At 41.8% G+C, this 23,397-nt stretch overlaps 1 protein-coding gene across 1 annotated transcript in view; it reads right to left on the reverse strand.

Moving 5' to 3' along the window:
* The window catches only part of LOC147692684 (neuroglobin-like), a 226,784-nt gene that overhangs the window by 91,090 nt on the left and 112,297 nt on the right, over window positions 1–23,397 (reverse strand). The window contains exon 5 of the mRNA XM_086936821.1: window positions 11,227–11,347. Within this exon, the coding sequence (XP_086792947.1) occupies window positions 11,227–11,347 (121 nt within the window). The remainder of the gene's footprint in view (window positions 1–11,226; window positions 11,348–23,397) is intronic.

Raw genomic sequence — 23,397 nt, forward strand, 5'->3', positions numbered from 1 at the left:
TGGCGGGCAAATATCTGGAAGCTAAAGGGTCTTCTTTCCACATGGCATACGTTGATCTCTCCGCAGCGTTTGATTGCGTGGCACACTCAACGTTGTGGAGAACTATCTTGAAAATGGGGGTTCCTACCCCAATTGTGGACTTTCTCCGAGAATTGTACACTGGCACCACAGGCAGGGTAAGATTCGGGGTGAGGGGTGAACTCACTGACACCTTTAGGGTGGAAAAGGGGGTCAGGCAGGGGTGCGTCCTGGCCCCCTTTCTATTCACCCTTTATACGAACGGCTTGGAGGCTGCCATGCTACAAGGCAGTAAGGACCTTCCTTTAATAGCTCGTCGGCAGATACCAGCACTCCTATACGCCGACGATGCCGTTATTTTAGCAAGAACACCAAACGAACTACAGCTGGCCTTGAACAGATATTGCGCCTTTATGGCAAGTCTGAATCTGAAATTAAATGCAAAAAAAACCTACACAATGCATGCAGGGGAATAAAGAAATGTAAAACACAGGAAACTATTGGTAAAAGGTGAACATCTGGATAGGACCACTACCTATCCCTATTTAGGGATCGTCATTGACGAAAAGTTTAAATGGAGTCCAGCTATCAATGCAAGGAAACTGGTATTCCTTCGAGAGACATCCTCGCTAAAAACCTTCTCACAGAGATTGGGGCAGCGACCAATTAAAGAATTATTGCAAATATATAACTCAAAATGTGTAAGTACAGCAACATATGGGGCGGGGATTTGGGGCTTTACAAATGTGGACTCAATACAAAGAATAGAGAACTTTTTCCTGAGATATTTGTTGGCGGTACCAAAAACCTGTTCCACCTACGCCTGCCATACTGAGTTGGGCATTGATTACATCACAGACATTATAAAATTGCAGCCAATAATGTTGTGGCGCAGAATATGGGTCACCGAGCAATGTCACTTGACTAGGGCGATCATTCAAGACATTTTAACATTGGACTACTCTAAGAAGATCAAATGGCTGTCCTATGTCAAAGCGCTACTAACGTAAATGTATAGGCATTTATATAGCGCACTACTTACCCGTAGGGTCCCAAGGCGCTTCGACCGCTGCGAAACCCTTCCTGGTTTCCCTGAGAGATGGTCCCTTAATGGGTATCTCCAGGGTGAGACCAGGCATCCCCGGCGGTCTGGTGGGGCCGTTAGTGAAGATGAGGCAAGCTAATGCCCAGAGTTGCCGAGTGTGATCGCTGATCAGAGTGGGCACCGAGGCGAGAGAATTATCGAGTCCGCTGACCCTGGTCCAGAAACCTGCCGCACCGGGAATCGAACCCTGGTCCCGGGCCGTCCTCTGCTCTCGGGTCTGCCGCCTCTAACCAGTGAGCCACACTACTTACTCCCATATCCTACAGATCTAGGATATGGGAAGTATTTTGATCATCCATTGTTGATAAAAGAAATCCCAAAAAAGAACCTAAAAAGGGAGTGCCTTGTACATTTGCGCCAGCTACGTTTACTATACGAGGTCCATAAACCATCTGTCCAACACTCCTTACTAGTCCAGACTGCGTTTACCGTTGAACCCTACTTGAACTTTAAATTAACACAGTTTGAAAAAATGTTGCTCACCCGCTTTAGATTTGACCTGTTTCATCTATTGATTGCATTTCCAAAGCAAAATGTTAGGACATCCACACTTCCTATGTGCCCTTGCGATCTAGTGTCCTTACAATCAACGATACATACAATGTTATTCTGCAAATATTTTATTAAACCCCGTAAACGCTGGATACTGCCTATTTTGAAATTCTGGGGTTTTCGTCAATGTCGCCCAGCGTATCTGGCACTTCAGTACCTTGAAAATGAAAACTATGCTAAAGCGATCGTATTTTACCTTAAATTTTGTATACGTCATCGCACGAATTTATGAGTACGAATAACATTGCTATTTTGCACAAACGAAAGAAACTAAGATAACAGGAAAACTGTATGTTACTATAAATGTCAAAAAACTTGCACAAATTGAACTGAGAAGTATTTGCTATTTTTAACATGCTCTTTTTTTAAACAAATGCATACTTAACGATTTTTAACTTCTTTGATAAATTTGTAAATGTTTTTTTTCTGAACTTTTATGGTGTTTTTGTAAAACTACAGAATAAAGTTATTATTGAATTGAATTGAATTGAATTGAATCGACTTCTATACTCATTCCCTTTCCTATTGGACCACTCTGATCAACCTCTCCCTCTGTCAAGGCTCCCTTCCTGTCTCCTTCAAAACTGTGCAGGTCACCCCTCTGCTTAAAAAGCCCACTGCTGATGCGAAGGACCTCAACAACTTCCGCCCCATCACTAACCTTCCCTTTCTTGCGAAGATCACAGAAAGATGTGTAGCAAAACAACTCTCTCGTCATATCAAGGACAATGATCTTCTTGACAATTGTCAGTCCGGCTTCATCCAAAACTGCAGCACTGAAACAGCCCTACTGCAAGTGGTTGATGACGCGCTGAGGATACTCGATTTGGGGGGGGTCCTGTCTTCTAATTCTCCTTGACCTTTCTGCAGCCTTAGACACTGTCAATCACAATACCCTCCTCAATATCCTTAAACAGAGAATGGGCATGGAGGGCACTGTGCTTAAATGGTTTGCATCCTTCCTGTCTGACAGATCCCAAATGATCAAAATAGCGAACAGCCTTTCTTCTCATGTGGCGGTAGGTCAGGGTGTTCCTCAAGGCTCTATACTTGCACCCACATTGTTCAATCTCTACTTAGAACCACTGGGAAACCTCCTGAACAAATCCGGGATTCACTATCATCTCTATGCAGACGACACTCAACTCTACCTCAAGGTTGCCTCCACTCATGATCTCTCCTTCCTAAGCTCTACTCTTGACTCCATCCAAAACTGGATGTCAACTCATCAACTGATTCTGAATCCCTCCAAAACTGAATTCCTCCTCTTCTCCTCCTCACTCTCTCCTCCCCCTGTTCAATTATGGATGGATCAGATGAATCTACTGAACAATAAACCCATCATTGTCGACAGCGCAAAATCCCTTGGTGTCATTCTAGACAAAAAACTCAATCTAACTCCTCACATCAATTCTATTGCAAAATCTGCTTGTTACCAACTTCGCCTTCTTTGGGGAATTTGACGCTTCTTCCCGGTGCAGGACCTTATAACCCTGGTGCAATCGCTGGTCCTCTCCAGACTAGACTACTGCAATTCTCTTATTACTGGCCTCCCCAAATCTCACCTGTCCCCACTTAAGTCTGTTTTCCATTCAGCAGCTCGCTTCATTTATGGGGCCAAAAGAAGCGAACACATCACACCGTTGTTATACACCCTCCGCTGGCTTCCCTTCGAGGCTAGAGCTATCTACAAGACCGCATGTATCACCACAAAGCCTTGCACTCCTCCTCTCCTCGATACCTGGCTAATAAACTGAAACTCTCTGGAGGCTCTAGACCTTCACACAATGCGGAGAATCTACTGCTTGAACCTCCCACTTTCAAGAAGGAGAGAACAATGGCCCAATCCTTTTCAGGCAACGCAGTGAGAATCTGGAACTCCCTTCCGCCTCAGCTCCGGACCACCGCCTCCTCCCAGGCCTTCAAAAGGGACCTCAAATTTCTCCTCCTCCAGAGGCACCTCCAAAAGTAATTCACGTCCTCTTGTTATTTGGAGGAAGACTTCCCACTACTGATAAATTCTACTTTCCATGACCATGGAAGTGCCTTCCCAGTGTATTCCTGGGGTTGGAGTGTCTGCCTTTTTGCAGTATTTTCCATGTACTTGTGTTTGGTGCCCTTTTGTAACATGCACACACCACTTTGCCCTTGTAACACACGCTTTGCTACCTCTCACATGTTTTTACCTTTGATACTTGCACAAGTGCCACCTTTGCCTACGTAACGCTTGTTCTTGTGCCTGAGTTATTATACTTATTGCAGTATTATACCTCAAATTATACTTTGTTTTCTCTTGTAACTGCACACTTGTCACTTTTTCCTCTTGTGCACTTTTTACTACCTCTTGTATTTTTGGTTGCTCACAATTTTTACTACCTCATGTATTTTGTTTGCTCACAATTGTCACTATTACCTTTACTACCTCATGTATTTTTGGTTGCTAACAATTTTTACTACCTCATGTATTTTGTTTGCTCACAATTGTCACTTTACCTTATGTAACGTAACGTATGCTTTTGTAGTCTGTTCTTTTGTAATGTTTCTTATTATGTTTCATTTCTGTTCCTTTTGTGAAGCGCTCTGACACCTTCGGGTAAAGTCTGCGTTATATAAAAATGCATAAATAAATAAAAAACCTTAGGGCAGGCAGTTGTTATTTGTTGTTTCCCCGGCTATTCAACAATTCATCACAGCGCGGCTATAAATCCATGCCTAAAGCAACACCCATTGAGGAGTTTTCAAACACCGAAACTGAAAGGGAAGTCCCGCTTGTTCTTAAATTCGGTCTCGGTAACTGGCCTCTGGAGGGCTCTATTGGCCTAACCAGTGCAGATCAGCCGTTCAGGGTAGAAAGCTTCCCTCTGCTGTACCATCAAGCCTGGCTTCCTCACCAGCAAAATTGTTTATTATGTACCTAGCCAAGAAATAATCTTCTGTGATTGGAATGGAGTTTAGCTGTTCAAGGCATTTTGTTTGTTTTGGCATCTCGCTGGCAATGAGAACATTTAAATGTTAACAGGACTCAAGAAAGTTAATTTCTAAGCTAGTTAGAAAAGAAAATCTACAACGGACCTTCGGAGCGTACATTTGCATCAGACATTTGCTGGAAAAAAACACAATTGCTGCGAACAGCTGCTTGTGCTCTGGTTCGCCACTGTATCGATAGGAAAGGGGAGCCAATGCCTAAGAAAAGAACCAACTTACCTTCCATAGGTACAGTCCTGGGAGGGTGACACCAACCCTAGTGACGCCACTGCATTAGACTGAGGTTTGAGGTTATTTAAAAATGTATTTCAAGTGACAAATTACTAATGGAAGCCCCGAATAAAAATGAGTCTTCTTAAACTCAGTACTCATCTCCCAAAGCTAAAAGAAAGCAGCTCAAAACTCATCTCTTCAACTCCCTGCCTAAAACTTTGTTAATGAAAGTGAGTCACTACCACACTGTGCCAATTAGTGTACTTCCAAGCTTGGTTTGCACTTAGTAATGTTGTAGTATATTCACTCTCATTCCAAATACTCTGGTAAATCCAAAAATAGAGAATTCTGACCACCCCCCCCCCTTCCCCCCCACACCAAAACTCGCTCTGGGAAGCACTCTGGGTGAACCCCAAGATCAAATACAAGGGGAAGCCCTTCGATATAAAACCGTGGAGAAAGCTAGGATTCTCATATCCAGCTCATTTGGAAGAGGGAGGGTTGCCCCACAACTTCAACAGCCTGTAAAAACGTCACACCATCCCAGACATAGAACTACACAATTTCCTAGCAACCAAAACAGCCATAACAAAATCAAAATTAACAAAGCATGTACCCTCAATCTTCCAGTACATGGAAAACATAAACAAGGCAGGTCAGCAGGTCTCACACTTGTACACACTCCTCCGCCCGGTCTCCTCCAAACTCAACGCCAAGAACACAAGCTACTGGGAAACGCGGATAGGCCCCATCAAAAAACATGAAATCCCCGGTGCTAGCACAGACGAAATTTTGGTTATTACACCAAGCATACTGGAAACCAGCTCGCCCAGGATCGATAGGCTGGAGAGACAACGACTGCTGCTGGAACTGCGGCTCAGATAAGGGAGACCTCGCACACCTCATCTTTCACTGTAGTAAGGTCAGGAAATTCTGGGGGAAGGTGTTCGACTTCACTAACAAGGCCCTAGGCTGCACACTAAAACAGGAATTTGCCACTATTACCACAGCGCACATCACAGCAGACATAGCCTCACAACAAGACAGAAACCTTCTAGACTTCCTCCTGATGACAGCAGCCAAAACAGTGCTAGCCAAATGGAAAGACTCTACCAAAGCCAAGTTCAAGGGGTGGCTGAACTGGGTGATGTATCTCAGAGGGGCGGACAACACTGCGCTAAGACACACACCTTGGAGAAATCCTAACAGAAGGATGTGGTCAACACTAGACAAATTCCTAAACCCATACAAACCACCAAAAACAACGAAATGGCGTTACACCAGCAGGAAACCCGCCCCCAGAGGCCGGAGGTCTGTCTCCAAAAATAACCGCCAAGCACATATCTGTTTTGTGTTATGTTATATGTTACAACTAGAAACGCGACCTAAAGCAATTGACCCATATGTTCAATGTTACATGTGCGCAAGCTTGTAGGGCGGACAAGCGAAGACCAAAAAACCATATGCTCGTCTACAATCGAACAAAGCCATCACTTCAAGAAGCATGCCCTAATGCGAATGTCCACGAAACCTGGTATATGTTATATGTCAAATTGTATTTTGTAACATAATAAAAAATAATAATAAAAAAAATACAGTAATATAAGTAACAATGTGCTATGCAAGCATCTTAAATTACTGAACTAGACAGCAAGTATTTTATTGTTTTCAATAAAAGGTGTTGCTGACCATGTGGGGATCATGCAGACTATATTATGCAATCGATGGAGCAGGGTCAAGGCTGACTTGCATGTGGCTGGGTCAAAACTGAGATGGCATGGTGGGCAAAAAATGATGGATTGGGATGCGGCCCGAGCGATCGCCATAGGCTGAGATTAATTCAAACATTCCATCCATCACTTTGGTCTTTGATGCCCTAAACGTGAGTCCTGTTCACCAATGCCACAGGACTCAAGGAATCAAATTATACCTGGCTGATGAGCTAATACTAAAGGCGAAACCAGTCCAGGGTTGCTTGTGTTCCGGTTCAGGGAGGACCTGACCTGGCAGTTTGGGCTGGACAGTTCCAATTGGAGCAAGGTCATGGCTGATTTGCATATGGCTGGGTCAAAACTTAGGTGGCACGGTGGGCGAAAAACAATGGATTAGGATGCAGCCTGAGTGATCACCAGTGGCTGTGATTAATTTAAGCATTCCATCAATCACTTTGTTTTTTGATGCCCTAAGTGTGACAGGTATGCCCAAACATGGGGAATCAAGCTATACCTGGCCGATGTGCCCACAAAAGGATGAAACTAGTCATGGGTTGCTTCTGTTCCGGTTCAGGGAGGACCAGGCCTGACAGATCTCGGTGGTCCACTCCTATTAGGAACAGGGTCAAGACTGATTTGCATACTGAAGAATCATGGTGGGCGAAAAACAATGGATTGGAATGCAGCCTGAGCAATCATCAGTGACTGCGATTAATTCAAGCATTCCATTCATCACTTGGTTTTTTGATCCCCTAAGGATTGAATTCACATTAAGTTATTGTATATTACTGACAAAGGGACACTTAGTTGCTCAAAATATGAATGGTCTTACAGCGAGTATACAGATTTTAAAGGCTATGCCTACAACAGAGATTTCTTCATGGACCCTGGAAAGCTGGGGTTAATATGCCAGAGGCCGCACCCTCTGTCCAATATCCAGAATGGGTAGAACTCCTGAGATGGTGGCGTCACTGGGTACTCAAAAACTACCTAAAAACTTGAGTTCTTTCACACAGGCTCACGCCTGTTCGGAGGAGTTAGGCTTGCATATTAAGAGTAGCGGCTAAAGCGATCTTGATGAGAAATCCAACTCAGTACTATGCACATAGAGCATATCATTGCAGTTGCCATTTTCCTGATGAATAACAGCAGTCAGCTTTTTGTGTACAGCATGGGCACAATCATACAGTACACACTGCAGAACCCTTCTTCTCACTGGAATAATGGTCAGTATAAGCAGCTGTGGTTCCTCCGCTATAGTGGAGTAGAGTCGCCCCACATGCCAGGAGCCAAAAAAATGTAAAATACGATAATAAACCCTTGTTTATTATTTTTTTATTTTTCTCTCGGAGCCCAGGCTTGGGCGCGGGGCCAGGGTGATGAAAGGCTGGTGGAGGAGTGGCTGCACTGCTATTCAGTGCTCATGAATGTCTGGCCGGCCAAACCGTCATGCGCACTGAAGTTCTCTCCAACCCGAGGTGCGTTGCCGGTTTGGAGAGAGCAGACACAGGCTCCCAGTCTAACTGGGAGTGCAAATCACTGGCGCTCAGGCCAATCTTGACCCTGCTTTCAGCAGCATGAAAGCAGCATCAGGATTGGCCTCAGTGCACTCTGGAACGCTATGCCTGCAGAAGAGAGGGGGCGTGGTGCAGTGATGCAGGTAAGTGTTTTTAAAATGTTCTTTTATTTGTCTCGTCCATCCCCACCACTCTATCAACACGCCAGCTGCTACTGAGTCTAAGAAAACAAGAAGATGCTGCTCATGTGTTATGGAGACATATTTACCTAGAGGTCCCTCTAGTTTCAAAGAATGTCAAATCTCAGAAAGCATTAAACACTTAGGAAGTCATGGTGAGGCCCCAGGTGATCCTGATTTGGACAGTAATGGGGATTTCCAGCTGAATCGGAATTACCAGATCCATCAATACTGAGCTCATCTGTGCAAAAGCAGATGGAATCTATGGGTGAAATCCCACAGAAAAATTAGGAATTATCGAGGGCATCAGGGCAGTGCGTAACATGAGCCAGTGATTTCCGCTGCTTTGCATAGGGACTTAATTGTCAAGACATTGTGGATGCGGCATGGCTACGGCTTATTACATGGCTGTACGAGCGCGACAGTAAGGGGGGGGGGTGTTTAAATAGATGCGCCTCACAATATGCGGAACGTACTACTGTGGAGAGGCTGCGATGGTCTTAATATTCCGCCCGAGCTGGCTCCTCGATTTATAAAAATAAAGAAATAGATGACGTTTGAGTAGATGAGAAACGGCAGAAAATTGGTGGATCTTTCAAAACGTATGCGCTCAACTGCCCTAGTCCTGATGAGGCTCGAGAACAATGGGGCTGAAACACGTCGACAGTTAATTTGAAGATACCCGCGAAAAATTAAAATCGTATGAAATAAGGTAGGAGTACTACAAAAAAATAGAGGTTGGAGTAATAAACCTCTTAATTCCTCTTGTAGGGTGATCTTCTGTTTAAAGGAATGCTTGTTGCAAAATATTTTTAGAAGCATCCTTTTTGATTAAATAGGGCGACGAGAAAGAAGGAAACAAACCACGTTGTCTGTTTGTTTAAATGTAAATATTGTATATATATGTTGATGTGATGTATATGTTTGTATATATATTTGAAAAAAGAGGAATATATATCTACACTTATTTTGAAAAATTATAAATAAACACTAAAAAGTTTTTTTCAAAAGATGAGTACTTGTAACTGTTCGGAATTGCCTTTGATTTTTGATGGAAACAAAGTATAGATTTGTCCTGCGATTAATTAGTATAGGAAGGGATAATTGAAGTATCTCTTCAACCTATTGTATATTGTGGTTATTTATCCTGAGGCATTATTATCTTTATTGAATTTTGTGAATCTACCCAGATGTTGGAGGGTTTATTTGGGTTACCCCGTTTAAAGAGGTTAATTGTCAAGACCAGCACTTATGACAGCCCACCACATGGTGGGGCTGTTTGACTAATGAGCACAAACATTCTTTCATAATTCAATATACATGATAGAGACCTGCCACGCGTAAAGCAATACAAACTTGGGTGACAAGTATTAGTTATACCATTGGCAGCGCTGGCAGGTGCTTTGGCTGGTGCAAGCTGCAAACACCTTGACAAGGGCCCTGGGAATTATTTTATTACAAATTAAGCGATGTCTGGAATTAACAATTCCCCACGTAATTACTCATTTTGAATGGGACCCTAAGAGCCCCATGTGTAATCTTTGGTAACTCTTTCCCCTGGAGATACTCATAGACCCCTCTCCGCGGCATTGGTATCTCTGCAGGGACCTCTTAACGAGACCCTTAATGCAGTGCATTCTATTGATTATACTGGCTTTAGAGCCTTCCTGAAAAAAGAAGAAAGATAATTTGTATATTTATTTTTTGGAGCTCAAGGACAGACCCGTGGATAGATGTCTTGTAAACAAGCATCACTCTTACTGAGTAGTAGCAACACTTGGAAGGATGGCTTGTACTGGTGCACAAGAGCCGGGCATAATGTAACTCAACCTACCTGTGATGACACCTTGCAAAAGCTCAGAGGGTAGGGGAGGGGGTAGTTTGGCCCGTACCCATCTACACATACACACAAAAGTCAGATGATGGAAGAGTTGATTGGTTTTCGCCCATGGTCATAACAAATAAAATCACAAACTCGAACATATTGTTCAAATTATCAAAACAAATAAGATTTTCAAACACTTGCTGCAAATGTAGCTGTGAAAGTCAATTAACCTTGTCTCAGAAGCATTTTCTGTAACTTGCCATTGAATAAAAATGAAACCATTGTAAATGTAAGTTACATGTGTCACCTTGCCATCATCCCATTGGGAACAAACACTTCATATAGGGAAATGGCCTTTATAACGCCGGCTGAGCCATGAGTGCCTTTTTTCCACAAGCGAAATCACGCTTGTCTTAACTCCGCATATGCAAGGTTAAGGCAGTGCGCGGTCTAGATGCGCGGGTGGGCGGGCACAGGAAGAGGAAGGATCAGGAGAGGACACGGTCTGGTAAGTGGGACTGGGCCGGGTTTTGAGCAGAGGGGGTCGTTTTTAGGGGTGGGAGAAGTTTATAGGGCTCACAGGGGTCGGTGTTGTTCATAGGGCAGGGAGCCGGGTTTTAGGGTGGAGGGAGTTGGGGTCGTTTTCAGGGGGGGGGTTCTGATTTTAGCGTTTAGGGTGGGGGTCTGGGGTCAGGGTAGTTTTTAAGACATGGGAGTCAGTTTTTAGGGCTCAGGGCAGTTTTAGGGCAGGGGGGCTGGGTCGGGAATGTTTTTAGGGCATGAGGCGAGTTTTAGGGCTCAGGGCAGTCATGATTGGGGTGTGATCTTTACCATGCATATCTCTTTACCAATCATGCCTTTACCACAACATTGTGTGGTACAGGCTTGCGTGGAAAAGGCATAGGTGGCAAAGGAATGCATCGTGAAGATGCCCTTTGTTGTTGGGGCAGAGTGGTAGAGGCATGTGCAGTTTAGCCACGTGTGCTTCTTTCATACAACCCTTCAAATAACAGGTGCATCATGCAGAAAGAGGATCGAGTCAGGAAGGTCAGAGGGTAAACAGAGGGCAAGGTCAGGATGGCTGGAGGTGCTGGGAGCAAGGGCTTTCTGCTTCACTTACCTCATAGTATTTGGGGGGAGCGTTGTATCTGTAGTGGCTTCGGCCAAGCTCAAAGGCCAGCAGTTCTAGCTTGTCTTCCTGTCCCAGGCGGGCCACACTCTTCTCAATAAAGGACATGACCCTGCGGTTTGAAAAAACAACAGGGCAATTAAAAGATGGAGGAGCTTTATAGATGGATTTGAACATATTCCACTTTCCACTTCATACTTCAGTGGAGAAGTGTGGCTCACTGGTTAGAGGAGGCAGACCTGGAAGCAGAGGTCAGCCCGGGACCAGGGTTCAATTCCCGGCTCGGCAGGTCTTGAGTCCGAAAATGTCCACGGACTGACAATTCTCGCTTCGGGGCCTACTCGATTCATGGGTTCACACTCTGCGACTCTGGGCAATAGCTTGCTTAATCTCCACAACGGCCCCTCGTGGCGGGATACCTGGCTTTCACCTTGTGGATACCCTGCTGGGGTTATCTCACAGGGGAATATCAGGACGGGTTCCCTAAGCAAGCGCTTAGATACCGGGTCGGTGATTTGCGCTATATAAATACATGTACATTTTACATTTACAGCTGAGAATGTTGAAAGAGTCTCTCCGTTGTATCTGCTGAAGCAAAGGATTGCCGATGCCGTCAAGACGTCTGCCATATTTTATTTCAGACATATGCCCACTGAGAGGGTGACCATGTATTGATGTTTTCAGGAATTTTCTGGTTTCAGTCCCAGGTTCTGGGTGCTAACATGAGGGCGAACACAGAGCCCTGTCTATTACACATCCAACTTAGTTAAATGCATTCATAAACTTAAGCAATGACAAGGCAGAGGGTGGAAGGGGATGGATTGGTCAAGTTTTGGGTTAGAGGCAGACCAAAGTTCTCAGATGGTAGGAATTGTCAGAAATGGAAACCAAGGTGTATATTTTATGGGGTTAGCTTTTTTGTTTACTTACTTGTAATGTAGATTGAACACTTCTCTTTCTCAGTTCCATTCTCACACCAACATGTCATCCATGGAAAAATTGAGGCAATCTGGCCTGTGCATCTGTGGGTTCCATGCTGCATTTTGCTAGTAAATAAAACATGATGTATTTTGCAAGCAGATCTTGGGTGTGAAAAGGGGAGACTTCCCCCTTAAGCTGGCAACACGCAGATCCTCCTTCCTTTCTATTGGCTCTGCAACTTCTGAGATAGCACAGGCTGACAAGAGACTGCCACATTAGGAAAGACATATTGCTATAGAGACTGCCACACGTCAGGCCCCACATCTCTTTACAAACCCAGGGAACTTAGACAGGTGGGATGATTTTACTGCGACTTTTAGCATCGTGAATTCAGGCCGAAGAAAAATTCAGTTTAATTTTTCTTATTTTTCCAAATTATTTCAAGACCTGGCTGTTTCCAAAACAGTTTTGGCCATTTCATTATTTAAGTTAGCATCGGGTGTAGTTAGCTTTCTTATGTTAGAGTAGCACCATAACTTTCATACAGTTAAGAAATAAATGAATAATGACTTTGTGTTTTTTTCCTCTGCTCCTCTTTCTGCTCTTTCTGCCTATAATGTGTGTTTCTTTTTCTAACAACTATAGAGATTTTCTAGGGTGGGTATTGGATTACTAACATATTCAAAGTGTGAATTTCATAGCTCGTGGACCATCACAATAGCGGAGGTAATATTGCACAGATATATACATTCAGACAACCTATGATCACTCTGGACTAATCGAGGGACCTAGCAAATGTGCATCATTCTTATTTGTGGGTAGTAAAAGGACAGGATTAATTTTGTAACAGCCTATCGACAATGTAGATGGTTAGTCTTATGAGGGTGGGGATAAATTACACATACCAGGACTATTGACCACATGTGGCAAAGTGGCATCAACATTTAATATGGGGAAACGTGACGTACCAGCAGCACAGGGGCTTGTAAATAAGCCACTATTTCATTGCAAATCAAAGGGCCTCTTTCAATTCCTGATTCAGAGGGAGCCCTTATTAATTGCGCATTTGGTCACGCCAGCATCGCTGCTGGTTTCTCCGGTGCATAGACAGACCATGACATCGCCATTTTAGGACTGTTTTGGATTGCACGTGCCAGTGGTTCAACTGAGAGTGCGCATGAAATGGAGAGAGGGGTAGCCTTGCCTCCTCCTTTTCTGACTGTAATGAAACCAGGGTGATGCTCTGCCTTCCTTCTGTTTTCAGACCTGAAATGTGGACGAAAAGAAATTTCTGACTGGCACCCCATCTAATCACTTACTTCGATTATTTTCCTAGAAGTAATTGACTGGCACAGCTTACAGCATGGAGCTGTTTAGAGTTGCCCATACATGAAATACTTATAATTTTTTGGGGACATGGGATTTATGACATCCTCTCCATCAGCTGTTAATTTGTAAAGAAAATAAGTGATGGGGCTCTCGTAAGGAGGCAGCTTCCACCATCCCATTTCTCCTGTTAGCGGTGCCTAACACAGAACCTACTACTAACCATGAAACCCTACAAGTTGGGAGAGGATGTGGCCTAATGGCTAGAGTTGCCAAATTCGGACCTGGGGAACGAGATTCGAGCCGGCTCAACTTCCTGCAATTGTGTGCAAATCACTTAATCTCCCTGCACCTACCACAATGAATGTCTCCTTAACTGGTGCGTAAGCGCCGGTGTTGATAGTTAAGTGCTGGTGCTGAGCACCGGAAACCACCGGCTCAAATTAAGCACTGCTCTCCATCAATCACCCTCTATTCCCATTTATTGTCAGCAACCAAGGTGACATTTTGACGCAGATCACTTCAAGGCGATTTTGACCTGTTTTCAAGGACCCCCTGACAAACACTACTCCTGATTGGGAAGCCTCTCCTGTGATGTAATTAACCCTCGCGACGCACTCCAGAGTTTGCGGCCACAGCCTATATGAGTGTCTGCCGTGGGATGTCTAAGCTCAAGAAGACACTGACTTACTTGACCATGATCCCTGTTCATCTTTCACACACCACTTACCATAAAAAGTAATAGGCAGGGATTTTGAAGGTGATGCTGCTCTAAACTGAAGATGCCAAATTGTTGTGCCAATGACAGCATTTACTACATTTTGGCGCACTTTTTGTAGCAGATGTTAATTTCTAAGTGTATGGCATACGGTTATGAGAGTCAAACTGACAACCCGCCAAGCGCGATCTCACCTAATGTGGAGAGAGGTAGAAGCAGACCGGGGAGCAGCTTTGCATGAACTGATTCACCACGTTAGTTTGCAAAAGTAAAAATCTGTATCCCTGCTTAATTTATATCAGTGGTTGCGTACAACAGAATGCACATTTGGGGAAAAGGACTTGTACTTAATCATCAGACTTTCATCCATTGCAAGCGAGAGAAAGCAGATAAGTACGAAAGAAAACGAAAGGGAAAAATAGGGAAAACTGTGAGAAAGGGAGAGAGTAGGGATAAAAAAGATCCTTCAAGATTCAGATAAAGAGACATGAAGGATGGTGGAAGAAAGAGACAAGACGTGAAATAAAAACTATGCATTTACTTATTCATTTATTTAGGATTTGTAGAGCTCGACTGTTATCCAACTAAGTGGATCCTTGTGCTGGGGCAACATTGGTAAAAAGCTGTTAGGAAAAATGTACAAAAAAAAAATTAAGCGCTGAAGTGTAGAAGGGAAAAATGTGAATTCATTGTTGCTCTGGGGGTGAAAAGCTCAGCAGGCAGCTGGAATCCGGGAGTCCTGTACTCTGTGCTATTGAGACATGATCAATGAAGAAAAGATTATGGTAGTCCTAGGTAACGTGTGCCTCCATAACCCACAAAGGAAAATTCAAAACCTTTCACAACCATCACTATATGAGGAAAAACCCAAAAATGCATTAAAACATAGGGAAAGCCAGTAGACGTCTTTAAGGTACAGATTCACCTTATCACTTCAATGTCCAAAAATTACTAAAGAGAAGCTAAACCTGTCAGTCTTGACTGGTAGCTCGGAGCTCACAAGGGTGCGGTTGATACCTGGGACATATTGGATGGTTAACACAACTATGATGAGCCCAGTAGGCGTCTCAATTTTATAATTCTCATTAGGCGCTAATTAGGCATGAGGAAGTGTGCCCCTTGAGAATATTTTGTGGCCTGAAGATTGATCATGGTCCCACCCATTAGAATACAACACAGTCTTTGACATGATTTTTAGCCATATTTGCTGCACAGAGAGTTACTGAGCTGTTTTCAAATACCACATAGGTATTGCACGTGCTCTACCCTGAAGTCAGGCAAAGAACTCGTGGACTGATGGTCTGATATAGGACTATCCTTTCCCAAAACTAATGTTGAGATATTTAAAAGGATTCTGCCACCTGCCTGAATCACTTCATGCTAGTGATGATCCCTTTAGGTCAACTGGGCTTTACACACAGATGGCAAGTAGGTGTCACTACTAAACTAGCATATAGGCAACCCTTGGAAGTGAGAGCACCCAAAAGCATCTGAAAAAATAGTACAGTACAAAAATACTGTGGATTAAACATTGTCTGACAAAAATATTGTCAAAACTTATTGTCAAAAATATCACCCCATTGGAGTTACTGATAGACAACATTCACCCAAAGCATTTAGTGTACTATATTTACACACAATGTTTATATCAGATGAAGCTTTTGTTAACGATAGTCTGACATTCAATAAAAAAAATTATTAATACAGAAAATAAAGTAACCTTTTTCTGTGGCATGCGTTATTCAGGTGTTTTTGTCAGCACTCACTCTCCATTGCTAACAGGCTACTCGCCAACCGTTTTTAACAGTAAAATAGTCCCTAAAAAATTCCAATGGAGGCAGAAGGACATACCCAAACAGTCAACATAAAAACCGGCTGTTAAGTGATCCATAATGCGATTGACAATCTCTTAAGCAAAATGCTGAAGGTTATGGTGTAAAATCAGCCAATAATTGAAGAAGATTGTCCTAAAGTTCTTTTAAGTAATTATAAAATAATTATAAAATGCAATATGTTTTTCATTGATTGGCACACGCACCATCCACTTCAAACCTAAACTTGTAGAAAACGCGAAAAGCACAGGGAAAAGACAGGTGCCACCATCTAGGAATACTGAAGGTGTTTGACTTCAAAAACAGGGAAATCCTAGAACATTGACTGTGCTACATGGGATGGGAAACATCCTTTGCAACGCAACTTTTACCACGCAGTGCCTTTACCACGCAACTTTTACAACGCAAACCATTACAACGCATTGTGCTGGGGGGCGCTCTAGGATAGGGAAGACGTTTAATTTACTATCTAACACCTTCCCTAGTGTCCATGGGGACTGGAGTTGAAATAGTAAATTAAACTATTCACTATCCAGCACCCCAAAGCGCTATGCGTTGTAAAGGTTTTCGTTGTAAAAACCGCGTTGTAAAGGCATGCGTGGTAAAAGCATGCGTTGTAATGTCATACATCCACATGGGATTTAGAGAGGCCTTCGAGTCATTAATTCTAACAAGCTATCAGGCACCAGCAGCAAATATTAGATTCACAAACTGATTATTGATCAGCTGGCAATTAGCTTAAGGACCTAACAGTGCTTCCCAGTTTTGACATTATTATTTGTCTTACGTACTGAAGCATTCATGCAATGCGTTTGCCTCTATACTTCCCTAAAGGTAGTATGAATTGTACAGGATGAATATAAAGTATGCATGTTCATGTCCTTGCATATCTTGCTGACACTGCCTCAGACTCTTTACAGATCAGTTTTATCTTAAAAAAATCTTAAGATACAGAAAACATTTCATTTAGATCCACATTAGTTCGTAAATGGTGTGAGGACACAATAGTTATGTCAGCTGTGTGTGCCAATGCATTATTATTAGCCTTGAACGCCCAGGGTATTTTTGTTTTAATGGGGCAGTACATTTACAAGACCAAATAGTGAATGCTATGCATCTATTTTTCAATTTTCCAACAAGACACTTGTGCCCCAAAATTGAGAAAAACTACTCTTAGGAAAGGTTCAGAATTTTCAAATTTGTGTGGAGCTAAGGGCCCTGAAGATCATTTTGGACTCACTCCAGTTAAAAGTAATGTAATTTGTCATAGTGATAAAAAGAAAAAAAGGGGGGTTCCTTTCTGTGGTTCTTAGATATGAATGTAATGTACTTTGTAGAGTAAGACACCAGAGCTTTTCTGTCCTCAAATGTATACTATATGTCCACAAATTATATCAAGAAAACTAAATTATCATTAAAATCATGTTTATTAAAAGAAACAGACTTACTCAAATAGCATTGAATAAACAAAAATTATACACATAAGAAATTACACAAATCATAGTTATTCACATTACAATGTGCTTCATCACAATTACATATAAAAAGGTTAAAAGTAGCCAAAAATGTCGACACGTTTCGGTGTTTTAGATCGATGGCACACCTTCCTCAGGACTACATTAAAATTCTTGAATCTAAAAAGTATATGGACAATAGATTAGTATACATTCAATGAGGAATTTAAGTTACATTACAGAAAGGTTTTTTTGGAATTCTAATAGTGTCTATATTACAAGTAACAAAGGGGCATATTATCAAGCCTGTGCGCTAAAATTATCGCCGCTTTATCGGCCGAAAACGGCCGATAAAGTGGCGATAATGGGCTTGATAATATGCTCTATGGAATTCCAATCGAAGCCCATGTTAGATGTGAAGACATCTAACATGGGCTTCGATTGGAATTCCACAGAGCATATTATCAAGCCCATTATCGCCGCTTTATCGTCCGTTTTCGGCCGATAAAGCGGCGATAATTTTAGCGCACAGGCTTGATAATATGCCCCAAATTTCTTACATCTTTCGCGGTTTTCAATTAGCGGTACCAGTCTTAATCCTGGGGATAGAGTAACACGATAGTAAATAGACCGAGAAATGACAAAAGCTCTCGAAACAAAATAACACAATATAGTGTTGAATGTATTCCGCTTTTTCTTTATTTTGATAAAAACAAACGACTAGTAAACAGTTAAACGTGTCTTTTTATCACAAATCAGTTTCGCTATATGCATGGGGTCCGTCCTCAATTGTATGCAGACTCAGATGCGCAGGGACGGTAAAAACTACCAAAATGGCGGCCATTCACTGTGCAAGCTCGGAGAATTACGGCTCAGGTGTTGGGAATTGTCTAATAATGCAACACCCTCTTAACATATAAAATTACCCGCGCTGCTCTGGCCCCTGATCTGACACTGGAGATCGGGTGACCAGGCAGGCGGCACGCTGCTCCGACCGCGGAGGTAAGTCACATGGGGCTAATGGGCTGGCGCGCGTCTTAGGCAATAAGCAGACGCCTGTCCACGATGCGGTATTTAGACCGATCGGGTTATGCCTAACATGGGTCCCTATATTACGGCACTTAGACCATGCGCACAACGCTTTAAATTGGCGCATTTTACGATCTAAGCCCCTATTCAATATACTTTGTGCTTATGTCAGTTCTATTAATCTATCTCTAAACTGACTACTACTAAAACGTCATGGTGTGCCTCTAACGAATAATCCATATCTGGGGCTCGTTTTCAATGTGAATTTTAAGTAATTTAAACTTTCTTAAAACAGTGTGATGTGTAATACCAGTAGACCATATCTACTGTTTATTTAGAGAAAAGTACTGTCTCCAACTTTAACAAGAAGCATCCAACTCTGACTATGCTTCTGGCACATGTCAGTTCTATTGATCTATCTTTGAACTGACTATCATTAACTAGTTATGGTGTGCCTCCAATTAAGAATCCATATATGATGGTTCTTCCTCATTGCTAATACTAAGTAGTTTAAATCGCTGAAATAAACAGGGTGACGCCTAATACCTGTTCACTATATCTACTGTTTATCTAGAGAAAAGAACTGTCTTCAATTCAAATAAGAAGCATTCCGCTCTAACTACACTCAATTGAAACCGAGGAGTGGAAAGACGCCCTAAAACCTACTGAGCTGGCAATAATCTCAGTCTTCTGACTTATATGCAGAACGATTTACAACGCCACGATCATAAATACAAAGTAAGCATGAAATTTCAATGTCCTGCGAGTAGCTCAACATTAGTTGGTTGTTCATATAGAAAATATTCATAGAACGTATACCACTATATCACTCCCTATACACAGGTTGATCAAGGGAATACAAAGGCCCATACTAGTGGATAAGGTTACTCTATCCCCAGGATTAAGACTGGTACCACTAATTGAAAACCGCGAAAGATGTAAGAAATTTGTTACTTGTAATATAGACACTATTAGAATTCCAAAAAAACTTTTCTGTAATGTAACTTAAATTCCTCATTGAATGTATACTAATCTATTGTCCATATACTTTTTAGATTCAAGAATTTTAATGTAGTCCTGAGGAAGGTGTGCCATTTATATAATTGTGATGAAGCACATTGTAATGTGAATAACTATGATTTGTGTAATTTGTTATGTGTATAATTTTTGTTTATTCAATGCTATTTGAGTAAGTCTGTTTCTTTTAATAAACATGATTTTAATGATAATTTAGTTTCCTTGATATAATTTGTGGACATATAGTATACATTTGAGGACAGAAAAGCTCTGGTGTCTTACTCTACAAAGTACATTACATTCATATCTAAGAACCACAGAAAGGAACCCCCCTTTTTTTCTTGCCATAATATTTCCCAGTCCTTTCTGGGTTTGTTCAGGGAAAACTCTCTCTTTTTGTCTAAAATAGTGATAAAAAGCACATTTGCATTCTGGCAGGACCACAGACAGTTTCAGCTTAGTTGGTTTACTCAAACACTAGACAGGGCGCCTAGAACAAGTCTTTTCTCCTAGCCTTGATAAATTGTTATGTGAGAACCCATGAATACACTTAAGACATCATTAATTAAGATTTTCTTCTCAGATTGTAAGTAGTATTTATAAATTAGCTATTGATAGTGAGGTCAAATAATTTCTTACCAGTTATGATATATTTTATGTCCAGAAAACAGTGTCAACAGAAAATAGCCAATGGAGAGCCTCCTAGCATATTATGAGCCATCTTTAAAACTAAATCGAATCATATGGGCAATGCTTGTGGAGGCCTTCCAGATCATATGGCTATCCATTTTTAAATATAAACTGAGTAGATTATTAAAGGATAACATAATGCACTAGTTTTAATACTACAAACAACCTCACATGATTACACTAATTTTTTTGTCAAAAAAATATTTTTTGTTTTATGCAAAAGTACAATCATTTTTTCCCAGGAAAAAGAGATTTTAGCCCAGGTTTTGAACTCACTTCAAAGGCTGAAACTATGGTATTCTAAGGGACAATTTGTTCTTAGAAGGGATTGTATTTCAAATTTCTTTTGGGCAGATGATACTGTCGATCCACTATTTATGACATTTCGGATTAGCAAATTCTGCCTATAGTTAAACCAACTAAGTGAAAAAAACGTAAGGAATACATAACATATTCAAAGTCTGAATTACATAGCATATGAAACATTACAATTGTAGAGGTTGATGTGGACTAACTTATTCTTAACTGGCCAATCATTCATGATGAAGGGAATTATGATTTTAGAGACATCATCAATCTTTACTTCTAATTTTCAGTACTATTCATAAATTACACCTTCTCTCAGCAAACCACTTTCATCTGACTATGCCAATTCACCAAATAACTCTTCCTCCATTTTATTTAGTGAAACCTAATATGAAGGGCAATCAACAGTACAATTATGAACTCATAGAATATAATCAACAAAGAATGTGAACGGTTGAATTCAACCACCCATTTATGTGAAACACTGACTGATAATTTTTCATGGATATTTCTCTTAAGGGTTCATGGTCAGTCCCAACCGAAAACGTTCTTTCCCATAAGAAATGTTTGACATTTTTGATAGTCCAGCAAACCAACAAGGCTTATGTAAACACTCTTTCAACACTTTGAATCAACCCCTCTACCAATCCATTGCATTCAGGGTGATAAAGGGCTGCCCTTTTGTGCTTAATACCTCTTGAAGAAAGAAATTCCTCGAAAGCCTTTGAAGTGAATGGAACACCGTTATCCGACAATAAGGAAGATGGAAATCCTTCCCTTTCTAACAACTTGTCCAAAAAATCAATAACAACCTTGGATTCTATGGAATTCACAAACTTAATTTCAGGCCAACGCAAATGCATATCCATACAGACTATGACATACCTATCAGAAGAATTCCTCCTCACTGGGCCCAAAATATCAATCGAGATATCGCACCATGGACCTGCAGAGGGTTCTCTTTTTATCATCGGTTGTGTCCTGCATTTTAGTATTTTATCACTGCTGGCACACTCTGGACAATTCCTAATCACTCTCTCCACATGGGCGTCAACACCAGGTCACCAATATGCCTCCCTATTCTCTCTTTGGTTTTGACTATACCCATGTGGCTAGAATGTGCACGTTCCAGTAAAGCATTCCATAGTTCCTGAGGAGGAACCAATTTGCTTCCTCTTAAAAGTATACCATCTACTACCGACAATTCCTCCTTGACTTGCCAAAAGCCTCTAATGTCATCACTACAGTCTTTTTTGTCACACCACCGACCAACAACCATGGACATCACCTTCTGCATCACCTCATCCTATGAAAGCGAAACCTTCCAGTCTTTCTCGGAAATTATCCCTTCACTGATACAGCATACCTCAACCTCTTCATTCAATTCTTCACCATCAAACCAATCACCTTCACTACAATCAACAGAGGTCGCAACATCATTTTTCACGTCACCTAACCTGGACAAACAATCAGCTAGTTTGTTACTAACTCCTGGGAGATAACTGACTTTAAAATTGAACTCCTGCAACGCTACCACCCACTTTCTAATGCGATGAGACACTAAGCCGATGCTTTTCCTTGATAAAACTTCCTTCAAAGGCTTATGGTCAGTTAGGACGGAAAAATGGCAACCCCATAGAAACTTACGAAGTTTGCGTATTGCCCAAAAAATTGCGAGAGCTTCCTTCTCGATGACCGAGTAATTAAACTCAGCTTCTCTCAATGGTCTAGAGAGAAATAAAATAGTTTTATCTTCTGCTTCCCCTTTTTGCATTAAAACATCTCCAAGGCCCTTTGAGCTGGCATCGGTCATCAAGAAGGAGGGTTTCCTAGGATCAAAACTACCTAAATCTGGGGCTCTATTCAACAGAACTTTCAGGTTTTGAAACTCTTCTTCGCATGCTTTGCACCAAACAAACTCGCACCCCTTTTTCAAAAGAAGTCCCAAATGTTCAGTGACATTAGCAAAATTGGGAATACATTTATGATAAAACTCTGCCATACACAAGAACTTCACCAGTTCGTCTTTGTCTTGAGGAGTTCTCAGATTAGAAATGGTGTTAATGAAAGATTGTTTCGGCTTAATCCCATTGGAAGACAAAAGATGCCTGAGGTATTCGATTTGTGCTACATTGAAACGACACTTGTCTGCTCTCAGAGTAAGACCTGCATCACGCAACCCCTTCAAGACTGCCCTTAATCTATGATGATGCTCACCTAACTCTGAACCAAATACAAGGACATCATCTTGGTAGATGCGCACGCCGTCTATACCCTTTAATATACGTTCCATTACCCTCTGAAAAACAGAGGCGGCAGAGATGAGGCCAAATGGCATCCTCACAAATTTGAAAGTGCCAAAAGGCATGACAAATGCCGTAAGATCTTGGGATAAAGGGTGTAACTTAACCTGGTGGTAGGCAGCGGTGAGATCAAGGGAAGAGAAGTGTTTAGCTCTGTTCAACAAGCACATCATCTCACTAAAATTGGGAAGAGGGTAGTGGTCAACAACAACTGCCTTATTTAACTCCCTCAAGTCCACACAGAGTCTGGCCTCACCATTGGCCTTGAGAGCCATAACAATAGGAGAGAGCCATTCCATTGCTTCCACCTTTTGTATAATCCCATTGGAGACCAGCTTATCCAGTTCAACCTTCATGCTTTCTTTTGCCAAAAGAAGTACATTACGAACTTCGGCCACCTTTGGTATTGCGTTATGTTTAAATTTAATGTGATGATAGTAATTCTTAAGGCAACCCAGTTTCGCTTGGAAAACTTCAGAAAACTCTTTTACCCACGATGTACAATCATCCCCAACTTGACTTACAGCAGTTAACTCTTTTAAAAATACAGAGGGGTTCTTGGTGGT

This window comes from Lissotriton vulgaris, chromosome 9 (genome assembly GCF_964263255.1).
Source record: "Lissotriton vulgaris chromosome 9, aLisVul1.2, whole genome shotgun sequence".
NCBI classification, from domain to species: Eukaryota; Metazoa; Chordata; class Amphibia; order Caudata; family Salamandridae; genus Lissotriton; species Lissotriton vulgaris.